Source organism: Pygocentrus nattereri, chromosome 5 (assembly GCF_015220715.1).
Source record: "Pygocentrus nattereri isolate fPygNat1 chromosome 5, fPygNat1.pri, whole genome shotgun sequence".
NCBI classification, from domain to species: Eukaryota; Metazoa; Chordata; class Actinopteri; order Characiformes; family Serrasalmidae; genus Pygocentrus; species Pygocentrus nattereri.
Genome location: NC_051215.1, coordinates 42,098,158 through 42,120,092, shown reverse-complemented (window position 1 = coordinate 42,120,092; position 21,935 = coordinate 42,098,158). Strand labels below are relative to the sequence as shown.

The following is a 21,935-nucleotide window of genomic DNA, read 5'->3' as shown; positions in this document are numbered from 1 at the left end:
AACAAATGTTTAGGCCTTTCCTGGGTGCTTTGCTACTGAATGTTCATCGTACCATACTGTAGAGGTAACATGTATAACCTGGTTAACTTTCCTGATTTGTTAAGCCAGGTCCAAACATAGATTATTATAACACTTATTTAAGATTACACTTATTTTAACACATGGTTTGTAAATACAGTGTAGACTCTGCAGTTGTGTTCTACTTATGATTTATGAGCCTTTTGTCCTTCAGTAATAAAAACATAGATAAAGACTTTCACACCATCAGTTTTACAGCTGAAAATCTTTATTACTTCTCATCAATGATAACATCTCATTTTCAGTAAACTGTGAACATATGTGCCAATTTAAGTCTAAGAAAGACTTTTATGATGGTCACAATCAAGCAGGTTGTGTGAATGAAATCAGTGATAATACTGTGGGGCATGATATGATGAACTCAGCATTTTAGTCAGCAGATTTACCTGATCAATGACCCATTAAAGTGAAAGTGTATCCTGGGTATTATGGGGGTTTAGAGAGTATAAAAGTCTGCACGTCTCAAACTGTCAGCACAGACCTGCGAGACTCACAGGTTGATTCACAGGTCAGTGTTCATTATTTCTGTTCTCTTCAAGTTTAAGTTGTAGTATCTGCTTTTAGATTTTCACATAGTTTTCAGTTCTCCAGATTGCAAAGTCTGCACTTATAAATTCAGTGCAAATAAGAAGAGTCTGGAGTCTCTGTAGCAGATTTAAGAAAGGTTTTAGTCACTGTTGCTCTGCTTGTTATGTGGTAAATTATGCATGACTTAGCTAACTAAATGTGCAATAACCTCAACTTACCTTTATCTTTCTTTCTTTTCTCTGTCAGACAAGACTGCCTTCGTCATCATCATCATCACTGCCATCACCATGAACACTTTGGTTCTGCTGTGTCTTTTTTGTATCAGCTTTAGTCACGGAGCTCCGGCTGGTGAGCAGCACTTCACATTTATACCAACTCATAGGATGTTTATAAAATACATCAGGATGTTCAGCGTCTTTTGTTTATTGTAGTGGCCCCATTTGTCTGTAACTAAGGATGAGTGCTACAACTGAAGAAGCTCATAGCGGCATTGCTTACACACTGATTTATTCGTTTTCTTGATGTAGATGAAGCTGTTGAGCCTATTAATGACCAGCAACCGGACCCTGCTCCAGGTTTGTTTCTGGACTTTACTATGTTAATGTTTCAAGCAACGGTGATACAAGCAGTCTATCCTATTTTTTATGTCTGAAATTTTGATAATGTGTTCATTTTGATTTTAAAATATCAATCTTGGAACACTGCATTTTTACTTCAGAATCTGATGCCCCTTTAGCATTTAAAATGTCTTTAATGTGCATTGCTCTTATAAGAACATTATCACATATTTTTATTTGATTAAGGAATAATATCTGTGTATGTGCACAAACAGAAAATAGACATATGTACTGTGTGCATTTTAAGTATAATAGGTAGAATACATAGATAAATAGAATAAGAATTAATAAATCATATTGATATATTTTCACCTCTGAGCTGTTAACATCACTTTGTGTTTAAATGAACATGCTTACACACATTCTTACCATTGCCCTTTTCTCTTAGCTGAATTTGAGCCTGTAGTTGGAGACGCAGCTGAAGTTGCAGATATAGGTAATGAAAAATCACTCTGTCCTTCGAAGTTCTCTGATAACCTACGGTTTCCTAACAATGAGTGATGCTCAACAATGATTATATTGTCTTTCACAGCTACTTTTTTCCAGTGTCCTACTGGTTGGTTCAAGCACGGCTCCCGCTGTTTTCTGCTGGTCAAGTCTCGGATGTCCTGGCTCAACGCAGAGGTAATATGTGTTGTAGTCTCAGTTCCAGCCTTCATGAGTGCAACGGTAGATCTGCATCTGAGTCAGTTTCACCACACAGTTGACTGGAGGGAAAAATAAAAGTTCAAATATCTATTAACTTAGTTTAGCTGAGTTCTCTCTCTCTCTCTCTCTCTCTCTCTCTCTCTCTCTCTCTCTCTCTCTCTCTCTCTCTCTCTCTCTCTCTCTCTCTCTCTCTCTCTCTCTAGAACCACTGTGTCAGTCAGCAGGGCAGTCTAGCCTCTGTCCAGAGTCCAGCTGAGTATCAGTTCCTGCAGAGTCTGGCTGACCTCGGAGGCCAGACATCTGCTTGGATTGGTGCATTCAACTTCCAGGTGATGATTTATGAAGTTAATGTTAAACTGCACATACAGCTGTAATACTGGCTTTAGTGTAACACAGTCTTTTCTCTCCAGAGCACATGGATGTGGATTGACAGAGCAGGATTCTACTACAGTAACTGGCAGTCACTGAGCAGCGTGTCCAGCAACCCCTGCGCTTACCTGCAGACACAAGGTAAGAACCTTCACTATAACTGTAAAAGCAGCAGTTACCTGCTTCAGTTGCATTATTGAAACATGTGAGGTCTTATGATATTAATAAAACATTTAAAATTCATTTTTATAATGACTTCATAATAAAGTTCTGACTTTTTATTTCTGTATTATATATCAATAATGGTATTATTGCTTTTATGTGAGGCGAAAACAGTTATAAATTATATCATTTAGAATTTGTTGTCCCAAGTGATGGTGTTACTATAGTGAAGAAAATTGTCACTTTTTATTGCCACTGTTTATGCATTTTACTACAGTTGGTCAAAACATCTTGGCACAACATTAAAGGATATGACAATACTGACTAGGTTCTAGTCTTGTATGTTACTAACTTGTTTTGGACCTATTTATTCTTATTTATCAATGAGATCTCTTGATCACATTTATGGCTATTATATCTAATACCTACTGTAGCAGGAAGTCATGCAGTAAAGTATGAAAGTATTAAATGGAAATATTTTTTTCCTTTTTTTACAGCTGGATGGGCAAACACGAACTGCGCAACCACACTAGCATTTTTCTGTGTCAGGATCCCACAGTGCTAAACAACCTACGCTAAAAATGAAACTGTTAAATTTTTTACTGAGGTAGAATGAACTCAACAATGGCTTCTTCCCATGTTTCTATGACAGAAAACCTAAATGTTATTTAAAGGTGTACAACAACAATCTAAAGTACTTTCTCAGATAACACAGAACACACACACACACACACACACACATTTTCTAAGCCGCTTCTCCCTCAGGGTCGTGGGGGGGTGATGGAGCCTATCCCAGCGGTCATTGGGCGGAAGGCATGATACGCCCTGGACAGGTCACCAGTCCATCGCAGGACTAACACAGAACAATATTATGCAATTCTGAACTGCATTGATAATTATGGCTATGTCTATGTTATTGTCAGTATTTTAATACTGTGTACCTGGGTAGTCTTTGTTTTTAATAAATTTCTTCAGTATGCACTCAACCCCTAAAAGCTTTCATGCCTTTTGCTTTTTGAAGTACTGGGGCGATGCCAAAAAGAAAAAAAAGAAAAAAAGCGTCCAAATCAGCTGAGGGGGCGACACATTTCGGTAAACATTAAAGACTGAGTGAGCTTGTGTTAAGTGAGAGGAGCTGCCTGAAAAAGGACAGCTGGACAAAAGGATATGGGTTTTCTGGACAATGGCAAACAAAAACATTATATATGATAATATATTGAGATAATTATCTTGATGTGTCTTCTTCATATAATTCTCTGAAGAGAGGTTTTGGGGGATATTTATCTAAAGATAATGACCCTTATTCATCAATATCTGTCTAGATGTTTTCTTCTCTCACTTGCTCTTGAGAAAGGTCCTAAGAAAAGGTCTATGTCAGATTCATGATGCGTTCTTAAACTGCAGAACTGTTCACACCTTTGTGCCCCCGAGAATGTGTAGATTCTATTCTTAACTAAGAACAAATCCTAAATGAGAAAACATTGGTGACTGACGGAATCTTCGTGAAAACTGCATAAGTGGGTTTTAAGAATGAGGCCTAGTGAACGAGGCCTAGTGTTCTCCGGAAAACGTAAGGGTGTTATACCCACTCTGAACGCTAGATGGCAATTATATGCTTTTTGAGCAGGATTTTTCACTTCATCCCAGCCCCCAACTCCTAGTCTGGAGTGGAACTTTTGGTTGTGGAAAAGTAAAAATGTTTGTAAAAGTAATAAAAATAAAAAAAGTAAAATAACAAGAATGTTTGCACGACCCTAAAACCTGAGTGTTATAATAGACATCCAGCAAAATCTGAATTAAAAATATAAGACATTAATGTCATGGAATACGACTTAACAACGCTGACCAGACGCAGTCTGAGAACTGTGTGGGCCGGCTAGCCAGCTCCTAAACTCACAGAAGTCATTATCCAGCTTTCATGTGACAGTGCCTGGATGAAAAAAGAAAAAAGAAACTCGCTAAGTTTCTCTGACTCGGAACCTGTTTTGTGTGGGAAGGAGATGTCAGCCTTGTGACTGGTTTGGAAATGCTTACGGATTCCTTACCCACTATTAGGACCACCAAGTTTACATCAAGAGGAGAGATGTATGGTGACAAGTATTGGTCATTTATTGGTCATTGGAACATTATTCAATGGGTACATGTGGTACTTTCTGGCAACCTAGTATCAGAAAGAGAACTAAAAAAAGAGCTGGAGTAAATCAGGTTGAAGACTTCTACCCCTTAAATTGTCAGGGCTTGCTGATGGCCTTGAAGTCTCATTACACACTTCTATAACCTAATAACCTAATAATACATCAGACAGTTTGCATTGAACTCCTTGGTGTTGTAAAATATTAAACCTTAATATATGATACTGAGATTTTAAAGGTTAAAGGCACAAAAGTGTCACAAAAGATGACCTCACATTATATAGTTGGAAAAAACTAAAAGCAGATACTACAAATTAAACCTGAAGAGAACAGAAACAATGAACGCAGACCTGTGAATCAACCTGTGAGTCTTGCAGGTCTTTGCTGACAGTTTGAGAGGTGCAGAGTTTTATACTCTCTAAACCCCCCTTAACACCCAGGATACACTTTCACTTTAATGGGTCATTGATCAGGTAAATCTGCTGACTCTGCTGGCAGAGTTGATCATATCATGATATCTTCATTCACACAACCTGCTAGATTGTGACCATCATAAAAGTCTTCTTTAGACACAATTGGCACGTATGTTCATAGTTTACTGAAAATGTGATTATGTAAAACCTGACATAATTGATTATGAGATATAATAAAGATTTTCACCTGTGAAACTGATGTTGTGAAAGACTTCATCCATTTTCTCATTACTGGAATGAACTACAGAGAAAAGAGGCACATAAGTCATAAGTAGAACACAATAGCAAAGTAAACGGAGTTAAAGCTGTATTTCTGTCTGTATTCACAAACCACATTAGAGCACAAATACTGTGTTTTCTCACTGAGACCGAAATTAGTTTATTCTAACTGAAGTTATTGGACCCAAATTGTTTCCTGTGACTTTTTATAAAATTGGATTTGAATATCTGGCAACTTTTTTTGCCAGTAAGCAAAAAGCTTGTACACACAACCACTAAAATCAAAACTGTTGAGATAAAAACAGAGGGTTATTTAGTGACATGCTCATTTTATAAAATCAGAAGATTGATAAATAATGATAATAAAAAGATAATAAAAGATAATAGATAATAGATCATAAAAAAAAACAAAATTATGATAGAATAGAAATACAGGGTTATTCTAAAAGATTCATCTGATTTCAAAATTATTTATTAAATCATTACAGAACAATGCAGTAAACTGTACTGGTTTAATTGAGTATACAATTTATTATGTAATTTTATTGTTTTACAATATCAACGTAATCAAATTCATCCCATACTCGATTGAGCATGTTGGGTGTCACTGTACTCACAGCTCTTTCAGTGCAATTTCAGAGATCATCCAGTGTTGTGGAACCAATGACGAATACTCTAAGCTGTTGGAACTTCACTGCTGATGAAAATCATGTTGCACGGTTATGATGAATTCACTCTTATTGAAGTGAAAAACGCAAAACGTTTACTGCTCAGGGGTCTCCATTTCCTCGCTTATTGAAGGGAGCCATCTTCTGGTGATAGTCAGAAACTCCATGACCCCCTCTTTCAACTGGTGTGTGGTTCCTAGGTGCCTCACATTTTTAAAAATATGGTACTTTGAAATCACATAAATCTTTTTGAATTACCCTGCAGAGAGGATATAGCTGTGCCAGATGTGGGCCACAGGTTTGTGTATGTTGGTAAAAAACTCAAAAATGATCTACTATATAAAATCTATAAAAAATAAAAATACACTAATTTTTACCTGTGCAGCAACAAGATTCACCAAACTTCCATGCAAGCAAGCAAGCAAGCAAAATTTATTTATATAACGCTTTTTACAACAGGTGTTGTCACAAAGCAGCTTTACAGAACAATCATTATTACAGAGAGAAGAGAAAAGAAGAAAGAAAATCCGGGTCCGAGCCCCCATGAGCAAGCCAGCGGTGACGGTGGCAAGGAAAAACTCCCTAAAAGAGGAAGAAACCTTGAGAGGAACCAAGACTCAGAAGGGGAACCCATCCTCCTATGGTCGACACCGGATAGCAAACATTATTAGTATGAAGTATTATAGTAAAGTGGGAAAAGAAAGATCTGAGGGTGAGGACTGCACAGCGCTGTACAGCAAGAAGCTCAGTGGTGGTCAAACCGGTCCAGAAGGCTGGTGAGCAGCGGCACCAATCAAGGCAGTAGAGGCAACAGCATCAGGCGCACAGGATGGGCAGCTGATCAGCTCGGCAGAGAAAGGAGAAGAAAAAACAGAGTTAGTACTGTAAAGAGTGGCTGACCACAGATTACACTAAAACAGAGCAGTGTAGACTCCAGTAGGTCTAGACCGGACAGGGAAGACTAGTCACCAAATGCTTGACTGTACAAATAAGTTTTTAGCCTAGACTTGAAGATTGGGGCTGTGTCTGATTCCCGAACATTAGCAGGAAGGTTATTCCATGATACCATGTCAAAAAAGATGATATATTTGATTTGATAAACTTCATATGATGCAGAAAACAGTAATTTTAACTCATTTTAACTGAGCTCCAAAGTCACTGTTGATAGTGCTCCAATAGTTGTCTATTTTAAATGTGTTTTGTCAGTGACTTGGCAAAATTAAGCAATATGCAAAATCATCACATGGTTTAACAAATTTCACGTGGTTCAATGGTTATTATTCTTTTTAGAATTAATATTCTTCACCTCATTTAAATACATTAGTCGCAATAAAGTTTTCAATTTAGTTTGTATAAGGATCATTCTGGTTTGGTTCAGAGTCAGAGTTAAAAACACTGTTTATTTTATTCAAACAAATAATTGAACATACTGTTTTGTCACTAACTAGAATGACTAGCAAACACAGCTTTAAACAGCTGTACAAAAAAATCATAATATTTTTATTAAAACATAAAAAGGTTCATTGAATTGCAGAATAAGTGTTTTGGTAGTCACTATTCTTAAGGTTACACATTCTGATTTTCAGACTTTAGGACACATTTAAAGTTATGCCTCACAGCAAGAAGACCCTGGGTTCGATACACAACCCATGCAACCAAGGCCCTTTCTGTGTGGAGTTTTCTCCCTGTGTTCTCCCTGTGTTTGTTTGGGTTTCCTCCAACAGGCAAAAGACAGTCAGACCAATTGGAGATGCTAAATTGGCCTTAGATATGAATGTGTGTGTGAATGTATATGTCTGCCCTGCGATGGACTGACAGCCTGTCCAGGGTGTTTCCTGCCTTCTGCCCAACGAACACTGGAATAGGCTCCATCACCCTCCATAACAGAGAAGGATAAGTGGTTTAGACAATGGATGGATGGATGGATGGATGGAAATTAAAAAGTAATCTTGCTTAAAAACAGTAATGTTTGCATGGTGCTCTTTTTTATTCTACAATGGTACAAAATGAAAATAATACACTAACCTTGCTTAAAATGTTGAAAAAATGTTCAAAAAAAAAGTTAATCTTCTACTCACTTAACAATACACAGTGGCAAAGGAGCATGCAAATGTTTGCTTTCCACTGTATATTGATTATAAACATGATGCTTATGCATTTACAAACTATTTGCTCACAAACAACAAAAGTTCCCAGACATTCAAATTCTTTATTTTTAAAAAAGCACAAGCATTCAGAGTTTAACAATAATAATTAATAATAATTATTATTAATAATAATTGTATTAATAGTAATGCAATAAATAAATATTGATCATGTTTAAAAGAGTCACTTGTAGCACATCAACGTGCCCAGGACAAACACTGGGTTTAGTTAAAATAAACTAATTTCAGTGTCAGTGAGAAAGACAGACAAATTCTTCCCACAAGATGACGGATCAAATGTCTTCCATGGGTTGAGAGTAATATGATGAGTGAGGTTCACACTGTTCTTTCTACAACACAATTTCCCATCTGTTGCACTCTTTGCACTAGGAAACAGTCTGATTGTGATTATGTAACAATTACAAACAGACTTTGTAGATAACACAGAAAGCCATTAAACATGTTTTATGGTATATTATGTTGTGCTAATGTACTAATAGAGGTATAACTTTTAACAGGGTTTAATGGTTTGTAAAACAGGTCTAATGGTATCTGATAAATACCAGCCAACATTTATGTGCATTCCAGTAACTGTAGGTGAAAAAACCTCTGTCAGTGGTGATAATCCTTTAAATGTATTTAAACAGTTAGATGATAGTGTGAAGATTCTGTAGTTAATGTACACATTCATTCTAAGATATTAATGATTTTTACATAAGGTTTTACAACATTTAAAGTCTTCATGTGTAGAGAGATATGATGAATGAACTTACTATCTAAATCCATGTGCACTGTATAATAAAACAGTTCCAAAGAAGATGGGAGAATATGTGAAATGTCTATTAAAAGAGAAAGCAATGCTAGTCAACCCTTTTTAAGCTGTATTAAATTAAAATATTACAAAAACACAATAGTTAATGTTTTCTTGATGAAATATACACACACAAACACACACAAACACACACACACACACACACACACAATCTAAGCCGATTATCCTCCTGGATTCCTGGGTACTGCCATCACATATATACTGTACGTATATACTAAATGCAATATGATGCCTGCAACATGTTCCAAAATACCTGGGACAGAAGCATGTTTACTGCTGTATTGCATCACCTTTCCTTTTAACAACAATGAATAAACATTTGGGCGCTAAGGACACCCACTGATCCAGGAGAAACTGATTTCTTTCCTGCCTTTTCAGTTTTCAGTTTTACAGATAAACCTAAAATCCTTGATTTTTTTTTTATGTACTTAAACAAATGTTTAGGCCTTTCCTGGGTGCTTTGCTACTGAATGTTCTTCGTACCGTACTGTAGACGTAACATGTATAACCTGGTTAACTTTCCTGATTTGTTAAGCCAGGTCCAAACATAGATTTTTATAACATTTATTTAAGATTACACTTATTTTAACACATGGTTTGTAAATACAGTGTAGACTCCAGTTACTCTGCAGTTGTGTTCTACTTATGATTTATGTGCCTGTTGTCCTTCAGTAATAAAAACATAGATAAAGACTTTCACAACATCAGTTTTACAGCTGAAAATCTTTATTACTTCTCATCAATGATAGCATCTCATTTTCAGTAAACTGTGAACATATGTGCCAATTTAAGTCTAAGAAAGACTTTTATGATGGTCACAATCAAGCAGGTTGTGTGAATGAAATCAGTGATAATACTGTGGGGCATGATATGATAAACTCAGCATTTTAGTCAGCAGATTTACCTGATAAATGACCCAAAAAATAAAAGTGAAAGTGTATTCTGGGTATTATGGGGGTTTAGAGAGTATAAAAGTCTGCACGTCTCAAACTGTCAGCACAGACCTGCGAGACTCACAGGTTGATTCACAGGTCAGTGTTCATTATTTCTGTTCTCTTCAAGTTTAAGTTTCAAGTTTTTCACATAGTATATATGTGACATTAACCTTTCTCTTTTCACTGACACTTTTGTCTCTTTAAATTCTTTACCCTGATTTACTCAAACTCTTTTTTTCAGTTCTCCAGATTGCAAAGTCTTTATGATATAATTGACATCACATTCACTTATAAATTCAGTGCAAATAAGAAGAGTCTGGAGTCTCTGTAGCAGATTTAAGAAAGGTTTTAGTCACTGTTGCTCTGCTTGTTATGTGGTAAATTATGCATGACTTAGGTAGCTAAATGTGCAATAACCTCAACTTACCTTTATCTTTCTTTCTTTTCTCTGTCAGACAAGACTGCCTTCGTCATCATCATCATCATCATCATCATCATCACTGCCATTACCATGAACACTTTGGTTCTGCTGTGTCTTTTTTGTATCAGCTTTAGTCACGGAGCTCCAGCTGGTGAGCAGCACTTCACATTTATACCAACTCATAGGATGTTTATAAAATACATCAGGATGTTCAGCGTCTTTTGTTTATTGTAGTGGCCCCATTTGTCTGTAACTAAGGATGAGTGCTACAACTGAAGAAGCTCATAGCGGCATTGCTTACACACTGATTTATTCGTTTTCTTGATGTAGATGAAGCTGTTGAGCCTGTTAATGACCAGCAACCGGACCCTGCTCCAGGTTTGTTTCTGGACTTTACTATGTTAATGTTTCAAGCAACGGCGATACAAGCAGTCTATCCTATTTTTTATGTCTGACATTTTGATAATGTGTTCATTTTGATTTTAAAATATCAATCATGGAACATTGCATTTTTACTTCAGAATCTGATGCCCCTTTAGCATTTAAAATGTCTTTAATGTGCATTGCTCTTATAAGAACATTATCACATATTTTTATTTGATTAAGGAATAATATCTGTGTATGTGCACAAACACAAAGTAGACATATGTACATTTTAAGTATAATAGGTAGAATACATAGATAAATAGAATAAGAATTAATAAATCATATTGATATATTTTCACCTCTGAGCTGTTAACATCACTTTGTGTTTAAATGAACATGCTTACACACATTCTTACCATTGCCCTTTTCTCTTAGCTGAATTTGAGCCTGTAGTTGGAGACGCAGCTGAAGTTGCAGATATAGGTAATGAAAAATCACTCTGTCCTTCGAAGTTCTCTGATAACCTGCGGTTTCCTAACAATGAGTGATGCTCAACAATGATTATACTGTCTTTCACAGCTACTTTTGTCCAGTGTCCTACTGGTTGGTTCAGGCACGGCTCCCGCTGTTTTCTGCTGGTCAAGTCTCGGATGTCCTGGCTCAACGCAGAGGTAATATGTGTTGTAGTCTCAGTTCCAGCCTTCATGAGTGCAACGGTAGATCTGCATCTGAGTCAGTTTCACCACACAGTTGACTGGAGGGAAAAATAAAAGTTCAAATATCTATTAACTTAGTTTAGCTGAGTTCTCTCTCTCTCTATCTCTCTCTCTCTCTAGAACCACTGTGTCAGTCAGCAGGGCAGTCTAGCATCTGTCCAGAGTCCAGCTGAGTATCAGTTCCTGCAGAATCTGGCTGACCTCGGAGGTCAGACATCTGCATGGATTGGTGCATTCAACTTCCAGGTGATGATTTATGAAGTTAATGTTAAACTGCACATACAGCTGTAATACTGGCTTTAGTGTAACACAGTCTTTTCTCTCCAGAACACATGGATGTGGATTGACAGAGCAGGATTCTACTACAGTAACTGGCAGTCACTGAGCAGCGTGTCCAGCAACCCCTGCGCTTACCTGCAGACACAAGGTAAGAACCTTCACTATAACTGTAAAAGCAGCAGTTACCTGCTTCAGTTGCATTATTGAAACATGTGAGGTCTTATGATATTAATAAAACATTTAAAATTCATTTTTATAATGATTTCATAATAAAGTTCTGACTTTTTATTTCTGTATTATATATTAATAATGGTATTATTGCTTTTATGTGAGGCAAAAACAGTTATAAATTATATCATTTAGAATTTGTTGTCCCAAGTGATGGTGTTACTATAGTGAAGAAAATTGTCACTTTTTATTGCCACTGTTTATGCATTTTACTACAGTTGGTCAAAAAATCTTGCCACAACATTAAAGGATATGACAATACTGACTAGGTTCTAGTCTTGTATGTTACTAACTTGTTTTGGACCTATTTATTCTTATTTATCAATGAGATCTCTTAATCACATTTATGGCTATTATATCTAATACCTACTGTAGCAGGAAGTCATACAGTAAAGTATGAAACAGTGATCAGACTTTAAATGGAAATATTTTTTTTCTTTTTTTACAGCTGGATGGGCAAACACGAACTGTGCAACCACACTAACATTTTTCTGTGTCAGGATCCCACAGTGCTAAACAACCTACGCTAAAAATGAAACTTTTAGCGTTAAATTTTTTACTGAGGTAGAATGAACTCAACAATGGCTTCTTCCCATGTTTCTATGACAGAAAACCTAAATGTTATTTAAAGGTGTACAACAACAATCTAAAGTACTTTCTCAGATAACACAGAACACACACACACACACATTTTCTAAGCCGCTTCTCCCTCAGGGTCGTGGGGGGGTGATGGAGCCTATCCCAGCGGTCAATGGGCGGAAGGCAGGATACGCCCTGGACAGGTCACCAGTCCATCGCAGGACTAACGCAGAACAATATTATGCAATTCTGAACTGCATTGATAATTATGGCTATGTCTGTGTTATTGTCAGTATTTTAATACTGTGTACCTGGGTAGTCTTTGTTTTTAATAAATTTCTTCAGTATGCACTCAACCCCTAAAAGCTTTCATGCCTTTTGCTTTTTGAAGTACTGGGGCGATGCCAAAAAGAAAAAAAAGAAAAAAAGCGTCCAAATCAGCTGAGGGGGCGACACATTTCAGTAAACATTAAAGACTGAGTGAGCTTGTGTTAAGTGAGAGGAGCTGCCTGTAAAAGGACATCTGGACAAAAGGATATGGGTTTTCTGGACAATGGCAAACAAAAACATTATATATGATAATATATTGAGATAATTATCTTGATGTGTCTTCTTGATATAATTCTCTGAAGAGAGGTTTTGGGGGATATTTATCTAAAGATAATCACACTTATTCATCAATATCTGTCTAGATGTTTTCTTTTCTCACTTGCTCTTGAGAAAGGTCCTAAGAAAAGGTCTATGTCAGATTCATGATGCGTTCTTAAACTGCAGAACTGTTCACACCTTTGTGCCCCCGAGAATGTGTAGATTCTATTCTTAACTAAGAACAAATCCTAAATGAGAAAACATTGGTGACTGACGGAATCTTCGTGAAAACTGCATAAGTGGGTTTTAAGAATGAGGCCTAGTGAACGAGGCCTAGTGTTCTCCGGAAAACGTAAGGGTGTTATACCCACTCTGAACGCTAGATGGCAATTATATGCTTTTTGAGCAGGATTTTTCACTTCATCCCAGCCCCCAACTCCTAGTCTGGAGTGGAACTTTTGGAGGTGGAAAAGTAAAAATGTTTGTAAAAGTAATAAAAATTAAAAAAAGTAAAATAACAAGAATGTTTGCACGACCCTAAAACCTGAGTGTTATAATAGACATCCAGCAAAATCTGAATGAAAAATATAAGACATTAATGTCATGGAATACGACTTAACAACGCTGACCAGACGCAGTCTGAGAACTGTGTGGGCCGGCTAGCCAGCTCCTAAACTCACAGAAGTCATTATCCAGCTTTCATGTGACAGTGCCTGGATGAAAAAAGAAAAAAGAAACTCGCTAAGTTTCTCTGACTCAGAACCTGTTTTGTGTGGGAAGGAGATGTCAGCCTTGTGACTGGTTTGGAAATGCTTACGGATCCCTTACCCACTATTAGGACCACCAAGTTTACATCAAGAGGAGAGATGTATGGTGACAAGTATTGGTCATTTATTGGTCATTGGAACATTATTCAATGGGTACACGTGGTACATGTTTACTCATAAAGTCTATATTACAGACCGAATACAGGGTTTAAACCAAAGCTTGATGCAGTGAGGCAGACATCCATTGCAGAGTGGAATGGTACAAATGTCTGTATGATACATAAAATGTTATGTTAATCAAACATCCAGCACAGCTGGAATAAAAAATAAAACACAGCTTACAAAACGCTGATCAGACACACCTGAGAACTATGTGGGCGTGGCAAATGAGCAGCTTGACTGACAGCTCTCTGTTCAACACCCCTAGCTTGCTCTGCCACTTATACAGAACTCAGAATTACAGTTCTCAGTCCTCACACTGCACTAACTTCTCATCTTTATCCTGTTCCGCCAGCTGCCTAATAAGATGGATTACACTTTAGAGTAGATCTAAAGTGAGCATGATTGAGGGAAACTAGTACTAGTGATATTTAACAATCAACAACTGTGAAAAACATGACTGTTGTTCTCTTTCTGAGAAAAAAATCTTTCCCCATTTCCCCAGTTAATCAAACACTGAGTTGTCATGTGTTTTCTCCAGCAATGATATTGCAAATATAACACATTTCTTCAAAATAATTTGATGTGATCATGTAGAACTTTTATTTAAGATGACTACAAGCACAAAGGTGGATGTGAAAGAGATATTATTTTGTTTTATGATGGAAATAGAGGTCATTAACTTTGATTTATCATTCAATTGTTCATTAAATAAGGGGGCACACATCACACTGTCACCTACCACTGTCATGCAGGCTGGGCTGCTGTAATGACTGTAATGTATCAGACAATCACCTGCATTGATAGAAAGCATTCAGTTTGAACATGTCAGATTCACAAGATGACCAGTACAGCAACAATGACATTTTAGGTAAATCTCCTGCAGATTTGACTCATCTGCATTGAACATTTGCGTTAAAAAGTGCTGGATTATTTTAGTCAATCCGGTTAAAACATTAAGAGCAGTTAAGAGTAGTCTTTAGGCATAAACCTAAAAGTGAAGAATAACGAAATAATGTAATGTATAAAATATCATTTGTGAATTAAAGCTTTTAGATTGCAGATCTGTTGCTGTTAGTCTAAACTGGGCATTTATACTGTCTAAATGTTAATGTTTGCACAGGTTCACAGTGAGTCAGTATTTCTTTGTCTGTTGACTAAACAGCAGATTTTATTATGCCATATCCTCTGTGATGTTATCACTGACTTTACGTGGTACTTTTAGATTACATAATAAAAAGAGCAGAGGGGTACAAGGGAATGCCTGGCATCAACCCAGTCAAAGAAAATGACAAAAACCATCCCCCTTGTAAAGCACCCCCTACACCTTTCCGCCCCCTAGATTAGTGTAATATCACATAAGATATCTAAAAACAATATTTTCATTCCAACCATAAGTGAGATTTATACACCCGATAGTTCTAGATGTATCAAATATGATGTATCAATGTAGATGTATCAAAATGAAAGATAAAAAGTATTAACCAGTGAAAAAGTGAAAAATAAGTTAACAAAATTGGAGCTCCTAGTTTCATCTCTCTACTTTAAAAAATATAAATACTAAAATGAAGTACTAATAACTTGGTATTGCATATGGCAAGTGGTAGGCATGTCAACCCCCACCCGTACAACTATGTAGTCAGTCTTCTGAAAATGTGATGGTGCACAGGCTGATTTAATCATTGATGAGAAGTCATTAAGGGTGTTTCCACAAGTCAGAGTGAAGTGTAAAAACAAAATGCTTATCAATTTCCTTATTACAGGTCTCAACTACAAAGAGAACAGACATTTAAGTCATAAACTGAACGCGGCAGAGTGACTGATGTCTTCCAGTATTTACAAAGCACTTCAGTGTGCATGGCTGCTGATTTAGATGCAAGTCATCATACAAATAAATAAGGAGTGATTTAAAATAATTTCAGTCATGTGTATACAACAAATTAATAATGAAATAATACAACACACTACATACATTAAATAGAATATATGTCCATCTACACTGAGAACTGAAACGTTATAAAGCAATATGTTACAAAATGAATGCTTCTTGTTAAAAAACAGAACAGTGCAGTAAAACTGATTTGCAATCATTAGCAGAGACAGAACTAATGATAGAATAAAATTTTGTGGAGATTTTTTTTTTCCTGAGACAACAAAACTGTATACACACACGTTTTGCTCCTCACGTGCAAGTGACAGCCAGTGTGCAACACATGGCCAGTTAATAACATGGCCAATAAAACAGAAAAGTAATATATATATATTGCTTGTTATCTAAGCATAATTGTTGACTGTTTCCTGGTACAGAGAGTGTAAAATAGGGACAGTGTGGTATTTAAGGCACACTGAAAAGCCATCTCATCAGATTATACTTAACCTGCCAGAGAGATACAACCTGACCAGTAGTCCTGCAGGTAGGAAGTTCTTCTTTTTCTTCACTGACACAGAAATTTGTTTTTTCTAATTCTACATTAAAGAGGAATTACACTGATCTTTCAAAACTTCCACATAACTAAATTAGAATTTAAGTTAGAATTTGAACAAAGTCATTCAGTGCGGTTTGATGTGAAATGTTCTATTGTAAAGAATCTTTCTGAGTCAGAAGGGTGCAAATTGGTCTTGAGGAACCAGAATTCCAGAGCAATAAATGGCTCTAAAAGCTGCATCACAGGAAAAAAATTACTCATACCAGAGACGTTGTTTCACTTTTGTTTTGAGATAAGATTTTGGCCTAAAGCCATTTTTTTCAAATCACATTATGGTGGATTAATACAAGCAGGGTTCTGTAAGTCAAAAAAGTCCCCAGAGAAAATGTAGCTTTTCAGATTCATCACTATTTACACTTCATCATCATCAACACTGAATATAAAACTTAGAAGACAACAAATGTCATTTAGGATAAATATACAATAAACAATAAACAATAAATGTCTGTGTTTGAATTGTAAAGATTCCTGGTCCCTATCTCCACCGCTATAAAAAAATCTGAAGAATTTCTTTTCAGTGCATCTTTGTATACATCTCCACCAGTTAATTAAGTAGAAATGATTTTTGAAAAATCTAAATTCCTCTTTAAGTCTCATGTGGATTGAGGGCTAAAATACACAGTACTGGAGACTTTTATAAAAGTAGTGTACATCTACCTGCTATGTTTCACATTCATTAATGAAGTGTTTACCTGCTCAGATCACAAAGAAAGGCAGGGAATAGGGTTGTTGAACTAAAGCTGTTTGATACTGCATCACTCTGGGGAAAACATGACTTTGTTTCTCATCCCTATTTTCCTTTAGTGCAGTCATCACCATGAAGATCTGGATTGTATCTGTGCTGCTGTGTGCTGCCTTTGTTCTGCAGACCACAGGTAAGAGACTTATAAGAAAATATGGTATTTGTAGTACAGAAAACAATGGCTGGTCAGTTGCACCTTGTATTAATATCAAGTTTGTATTAACATCAAGTTTGGGATATATACTTGTCTACTAAAACAAATCTCCTGGACTATTACCACACTATTTCATGGGTAAACCTCTAATTTTGTATAATTTCTATACTATACAGCAACATTATTTTTCACACATGCATGATGTGGAGATTAAACTTTTAAATGGCCTTAAAACATTTTATTACACATTTCTATATCCTAAGAATAGTTTAGCTAGTTTACACTGATGTCCCTGCAGTTACCGAATAATAAGCCTTAGTATGTAATAAGCCTGGGATTTTAAGGGGTTAAGTACATCGTGGCTGTCCTGACCTTACAATGATATTTCTTAGTAGAAAGTCTAAAGGCTGATAATGAAGAGGAAGATCACTCTCTGGGAGGTACGTGTACAAACAAGCTCAATTAAATTAATGAAAAAAGTTAAAGTAGTATTTTAAAGAATGTTCATTCTCTTGGTTTATTTTTACAGGGGAAGCTGGTGAACTGAGTGTGGAGGAGCTGGTTGCTGCAGGTCAGTCATACTTCTGCAAATAAATGCAATAGTTCAAAATGGCATTGGATTATTCCACTAAGTAAACTGCAGTTGTTCATTGCAAAGACAACCTACATTACTTCTTGTTGTGCAGTCTTTGACATCATTTTAACAACAATCTACATTACATACTAATATAAAAGCACATGAAGGGTTTTGTTGCAAAATGTATTATATACTAAATTTGAATGTTTATTTTTAAGATATACATTGTTGGGAGTGGTCTTTATATCTACCAGAAATATCAGTGCTATAATATGATTATTAACACCTTCTTCAGAGAAATAAAAAATGTGTTTTCCTTAATATCAGCTGTTATTCCTATCAAAAACTCATTATAGATATAGATATAGAGCATTTAAGTGTGAAACCTTAGATCAAGATAATTTCTCTGTACAGCTGATGATGAGAGCGAAGAGAGTGGACCAGTGAACTTTATTGCAGGTAATTTCATTGACCAAGTCAATAAAAATGTTTAATTTTGATTAAAGCATTTTTAAAAGTTTCTGTTAAATCCAAATCACCATGGTTAAAGCAGAGTTGCATCTTGTCTTTTTGTGCAAAGATCGGGCAGTGTTCTGTCCACCTGGCTGGTTTAGACATGGAGCACGCTGTTTTCTGTTTGTGAGGACAACAATGACATGGCTTAGTGCTGAGGTGAATATCTGCCTTCACTTGCCAGAATTTCTTTTACAAACAGAATCATAACTGGGGGTTGTTACAACAGTTTAGCCTACTCATTCATTTTGAAATGATAAGTAATGCTGTTACTGCAGCCCGTTTGCAGCAGACATGGGAGAAAACAATTACATTTAAGCAATAAAGATTTGCTGGAAATAGTGGCTCTTGTACATAAACTTTACAAACATTAAAAGTGGTTGTGAAGAAATAAAACACAAGAAAACAAATAAAACTTGATTTGGCTTACATTACAGGTTAGATGTAACAACTCCACATAATATTTTCATGTTATCTGTTTTTTTTTCCCTTTATTTCATTCATGTACTTTCTCTTCAGAGCCACTGTGTGAATAACCAGGCTAGTCTGGCTTCTGTGAGGAATCCTGATGAACATAACTTCCTCCAGAGTTTGCTTACAATCTCTGGTATATCATCCGCTTGGATTGGTGCTTACAACTTTCAGGTAATATGGTTACACAATGATGGCAATTGGCTTGACTTTTCCCTGTGCAGTTTTCACATTTAAAGCCTGCACTGCTCATAAATATGATAGATGACCACTTATTAGAGTCCAGTTTGAGAATGCACAAAAACAATAAATGTTTTTCAATAATTAGATCATTTATAACATTAGTTTTTGTAATAAAATTATTGACCTTGTCACACATTGGTCTAATTGTTTTCAATAGCACATGCTTTAATGAAGATTTACTGTTGAATTACAGCTGAATTAAGATGTCCTCTAGTGACTGTGTGAATTGTGCTTTATATAGAACACATGGCTGTGGATTGACAGGGCAGGATTCTTCTACACTAACTGGCAGTCACTGAGCAGCGTGTCCAGCTACCCCTGTGCCTTCATGAGATCCACCGGTAACTTTAAATAACCAGTTTAAAGCTCATTGACACTGCTGGCTGCTTTCATTCAGAAATGTGTTTTCTGAAGTTTCTCTCTCTCTTTTCAGCTGGCTGGGCAAACACAAATTGTGCAAGTGGCTGTGCGTTTTTCTGTTCTATGACCCCTGCGACCTGCTGAAGATCAGATATGTACATTTCCATCAAAATGAAGGAATATCATTTGACCCATAACTGTAAATAGATTCATTTTATATCAACGTGAGAAGTACTAATGTATGTGTAGTTTTGCATTTGTTCTGAGAACACTTGATTGACTGATGTGTTAAGAAAAATAAAAATATAAAATGTATAAAACTGTGATCATTTGTTGCAATGTGTTTATGTAAGGAACATTTATGAGCTGATAATGCTTTAGAAAGAGCAAGCATTCAGCACATAAAGGGGGAAAGACAGAACAGACCGTGTCGAGAACAGTTCTCCTAAAACAGGTTTGCGTCTGTCAAGACATCTTAGTTTAAACCATCTAACACATTTGGCCCACATGCGTTGGCATTATTTACTTCTTTTCCTGGACAATTATTCGATTACATTTTTGCCTTCAAGCCATTGATAATTATTTTAAATGGTTGTCCCTTTTAAATGTGTATAATGTGTGTTGCTTTAATGAAATGAAATGAAATAAAAACGTGGCACGTTGGACGCACAACAATGTGTATTGATCTCATAGCGCAAACTCTTCTCGGCCTCACGGAGTAAACTGGTTTATGTTGTATCAGTTCAGTCCTTCCCAATTGAAAAGAACACTTTAATCAAATATTACTGCATACATCTATGTTTTCTGTATAACGTTCTCAAACCATCAGACTGTGAATAAGCCCTTCATGAACTGGACCGTTAGGTCTCGACATCGCCCCCTTCGATAGCTCAGTTGGTAGAGCGGAGGACTGTAGTGGTGAATTACCAGATATCCTTAGGTCGCTGGTTCGAATCCGGCTCGAAGGAGGATGACTTTTTCACATTTTGAGCTGTGTGAATCTAATTTTTAGAAAATTAAGGTATTTTGCTTGCGTCGCCTACCTGCACAGCCTAGTTTTAAATCAAGGTTCCACAAACAAGGCTACCAACATGGTGCATGACGTAAACTAACCTATAAATACAACTTTTCTCTACACAACCTTTACATCTGGAACTATAAGTACATTACTCATCAGAATAGATCTCGTTTTTTAAGCGATACTTTTTAAAGCACTGGTTCCAAGCTAATAATGTACTAGTTCATTATTTGTTGAATGCAGATAATCACTTTTAAGCATTTACGAGCTTCGTGTCAAATTCAGCTGCCAGATTTCAGGTAAAGAATACTTAATTGTTTTCGGATCAATATCTGACAAGAGTTTATTTAAAGACCAGAGCATGTATCCAGATGTATACAGATCACAGCATTATTTCCAAGCACACTGTCTTTGGATAGCATTGATATCACTAACGACAAGTTAGTTTTGTCCTGTGTACATTTTTCTCATGAATACCACTGAATCCTCTGAATTACGAGGTTGTAAAGAGCTATAGTACTAATGTTGCTACATGTGAGCTAAAATTACTACGCATTAATCTGATATCACTATGCTACATGAAACTGTTCAGGGGCCGCTCTTGAGGCAGGTTGGATGTGCCCTTTATTGATCACTTGGTATTATTCTTGGTAAAATTCCATAAGTACATCTATCTGTTTTTTTTTGTTGTTGTTGCTCAGTCTTCTAGACTTTATTTAGACTTTGACCATTCCACCAGTTAGCTGAGACTCCTAGTACACTCCTAGTATGCTAAATGCTAATAGGGACAGGGCATATACTTGCTCCGCAGCACGTGGAGATCCACATGTCCTCGTAATGCCGCTAGTGCGACCTCTGGTCAGCTCGAAATATATTGGTAACGAGCTTCTGCGGCTGCCTAAAATGCTTTGTAAAATGTGTACTGAAGAACATCCGAAAAAAGCGTTGTTCCCTGACCGGGAATCGAACCCGGGCCGCGGCGGTGAGAGCGCCGAATCCTAACCACTAGACCACCAGGGATTACTGTCACTGAAGTACTGAAGTAACTATTGCTACCCATAGGCATATACAGGTCTTCAGCCAGGGTATTGATTGCATTAGTAGCTGTGCTGTGCTGTTGTGACAAGTGGAAAATGCCATTATTTACAGAGTGAAATGTGTAAATTATCCACAGACATTATTTCAGGATCTCCCCCCCAGTCTTTATCAGTGTCACCAATTATGGGACTCAGTGTACATCAGAGTGTGCTGCCTTCATGACCAGTTCAGGTCTGTTTCCACCATGTGTTCAGAAAGCAACAAAACCTGCCCAGATAAATTATTAAACCGTTTGGCGCAATCTGCTCGCAGAAAAAGCTATACGCCCAACGTGGGGCTCGAACCCACGACCCTGAGATTAAGAGTCTCATGCTCTACCGACTGAGCTAGCCGGGCAGATAACGTATGCGCTCTAAACCAGTCCC

The 21,935-nt window shown here is 36.7% G+C and overlaps 3 protein-coding genes and 3 non-coding genes across 6 annotated transcripts; 4 read left to right on the top strand and 2 right to left on the bottom strand.

Moving 5' to 3' along the window:
* Positions 1-528: 528 nt before the first annotated feature.
* LOC108426747 (ladderlectin-like) lies at positions 529-3,397 on the top strand. The gene is made up of 8 exons (XM_037538462.1): positions 529-586; positions 853-954; positions 1,134-1,181; positions 1,612-1,659; positions 1,756-1,847; positions 2,075-2,200; positions 2,282-2,381; positions 2,900-3,397. Exons 2-8 carry the CDS (start codon positions 894-896, stop codon positions 2,965-2,967), a joined length of 543 nt encoding a protein of 180 aa, XP_037394359.1. The 5' UTR covers positions 529-586; positions 853-893; the 3' UTR covers positions 2,968-3,397.
* Positions 3,398-9,811: 6,414 nt separating this feature from the next.
* Positions 9,812-12,750, top strand: LOC119263470 (ladderlectin-like). The gene is made up of 8 exons (XM_037538461.1): positions 9,812-9,901; positions 10,261-10,377; positions 10,557-10,604; positions 11,028-11,075; positions 11,172-11,263; positions 11,429-11,554; positions 11,636-11,735; positions 12,264-12,750. Exons 2-8 carry the CDS (start codon positions 10,317-10,319, stop codon positions 12,329-12,331), a joined length of 543 nt encoding a protein of 180 aa, XP_037394358.1. The 5' UTR covers positions 9,812-9,901; positions 10,261-10,316; the 3' UTR covers positions 12,332-12,750.
* Positions 12,751-16,287: 3,537 nt separating this feature from the next.
* LOC119263510 (ladderlectin-like) lies at positions 16,288-19,663 on the top strand. Its single transcript, XM_037538860.1, has 9 exons — positions 16,288-16,322; positions 17,204-17,269; positions 17,683-17,730; positions 17,820-17,861; positions 18,282-18,326; positions 18,448-18,539; positions 18,900-19,025; positions 19,336-19,435; positions 19,528-19,663. Exons 2-9 carry the CDS (start codon positions 17,212-17,214, stop codon positions 19,596-19,598), a joined length of 582 nt encoding a protein of 193 aa, XP_037394757.1. The 5' UTR covers positions 16,288-16,322; positions 17,204-17,211; the 3' UTR covers positions 19,599-19,663.
* Positions 19,664-20,333: 670 nt separating this feature from the next.
* trnay-gua lies at positions 20,334-20,422 on the top strand. The gene is given in 2 exon segments: positions 20,334-20,370; positions 20,387-20,422. It is a non-coding gene; the product is annotated as a tRNA-Tyr (tRNA).
* Positions 20,423-21,420: 998 nt separating this feature from the next.
* trnae-cuc lies at positions 21,421-21,492 on the bottom strand. The gene has a single exon. It is a non-coding gene; the product is annotated as a tRNA-Glu (tRNA).
* Positions 21,493-21,833: 341 nt separating this feature from the next.
* Positions 21,834-21,906, bottom strand: trnak-cuu. The gene has a single exon. It is a non-coding gene; the product is annotated as a tRNA-Lys (tRNA).
* Positions 21,907-21,935: the final 29 nt, after the last annotated feature.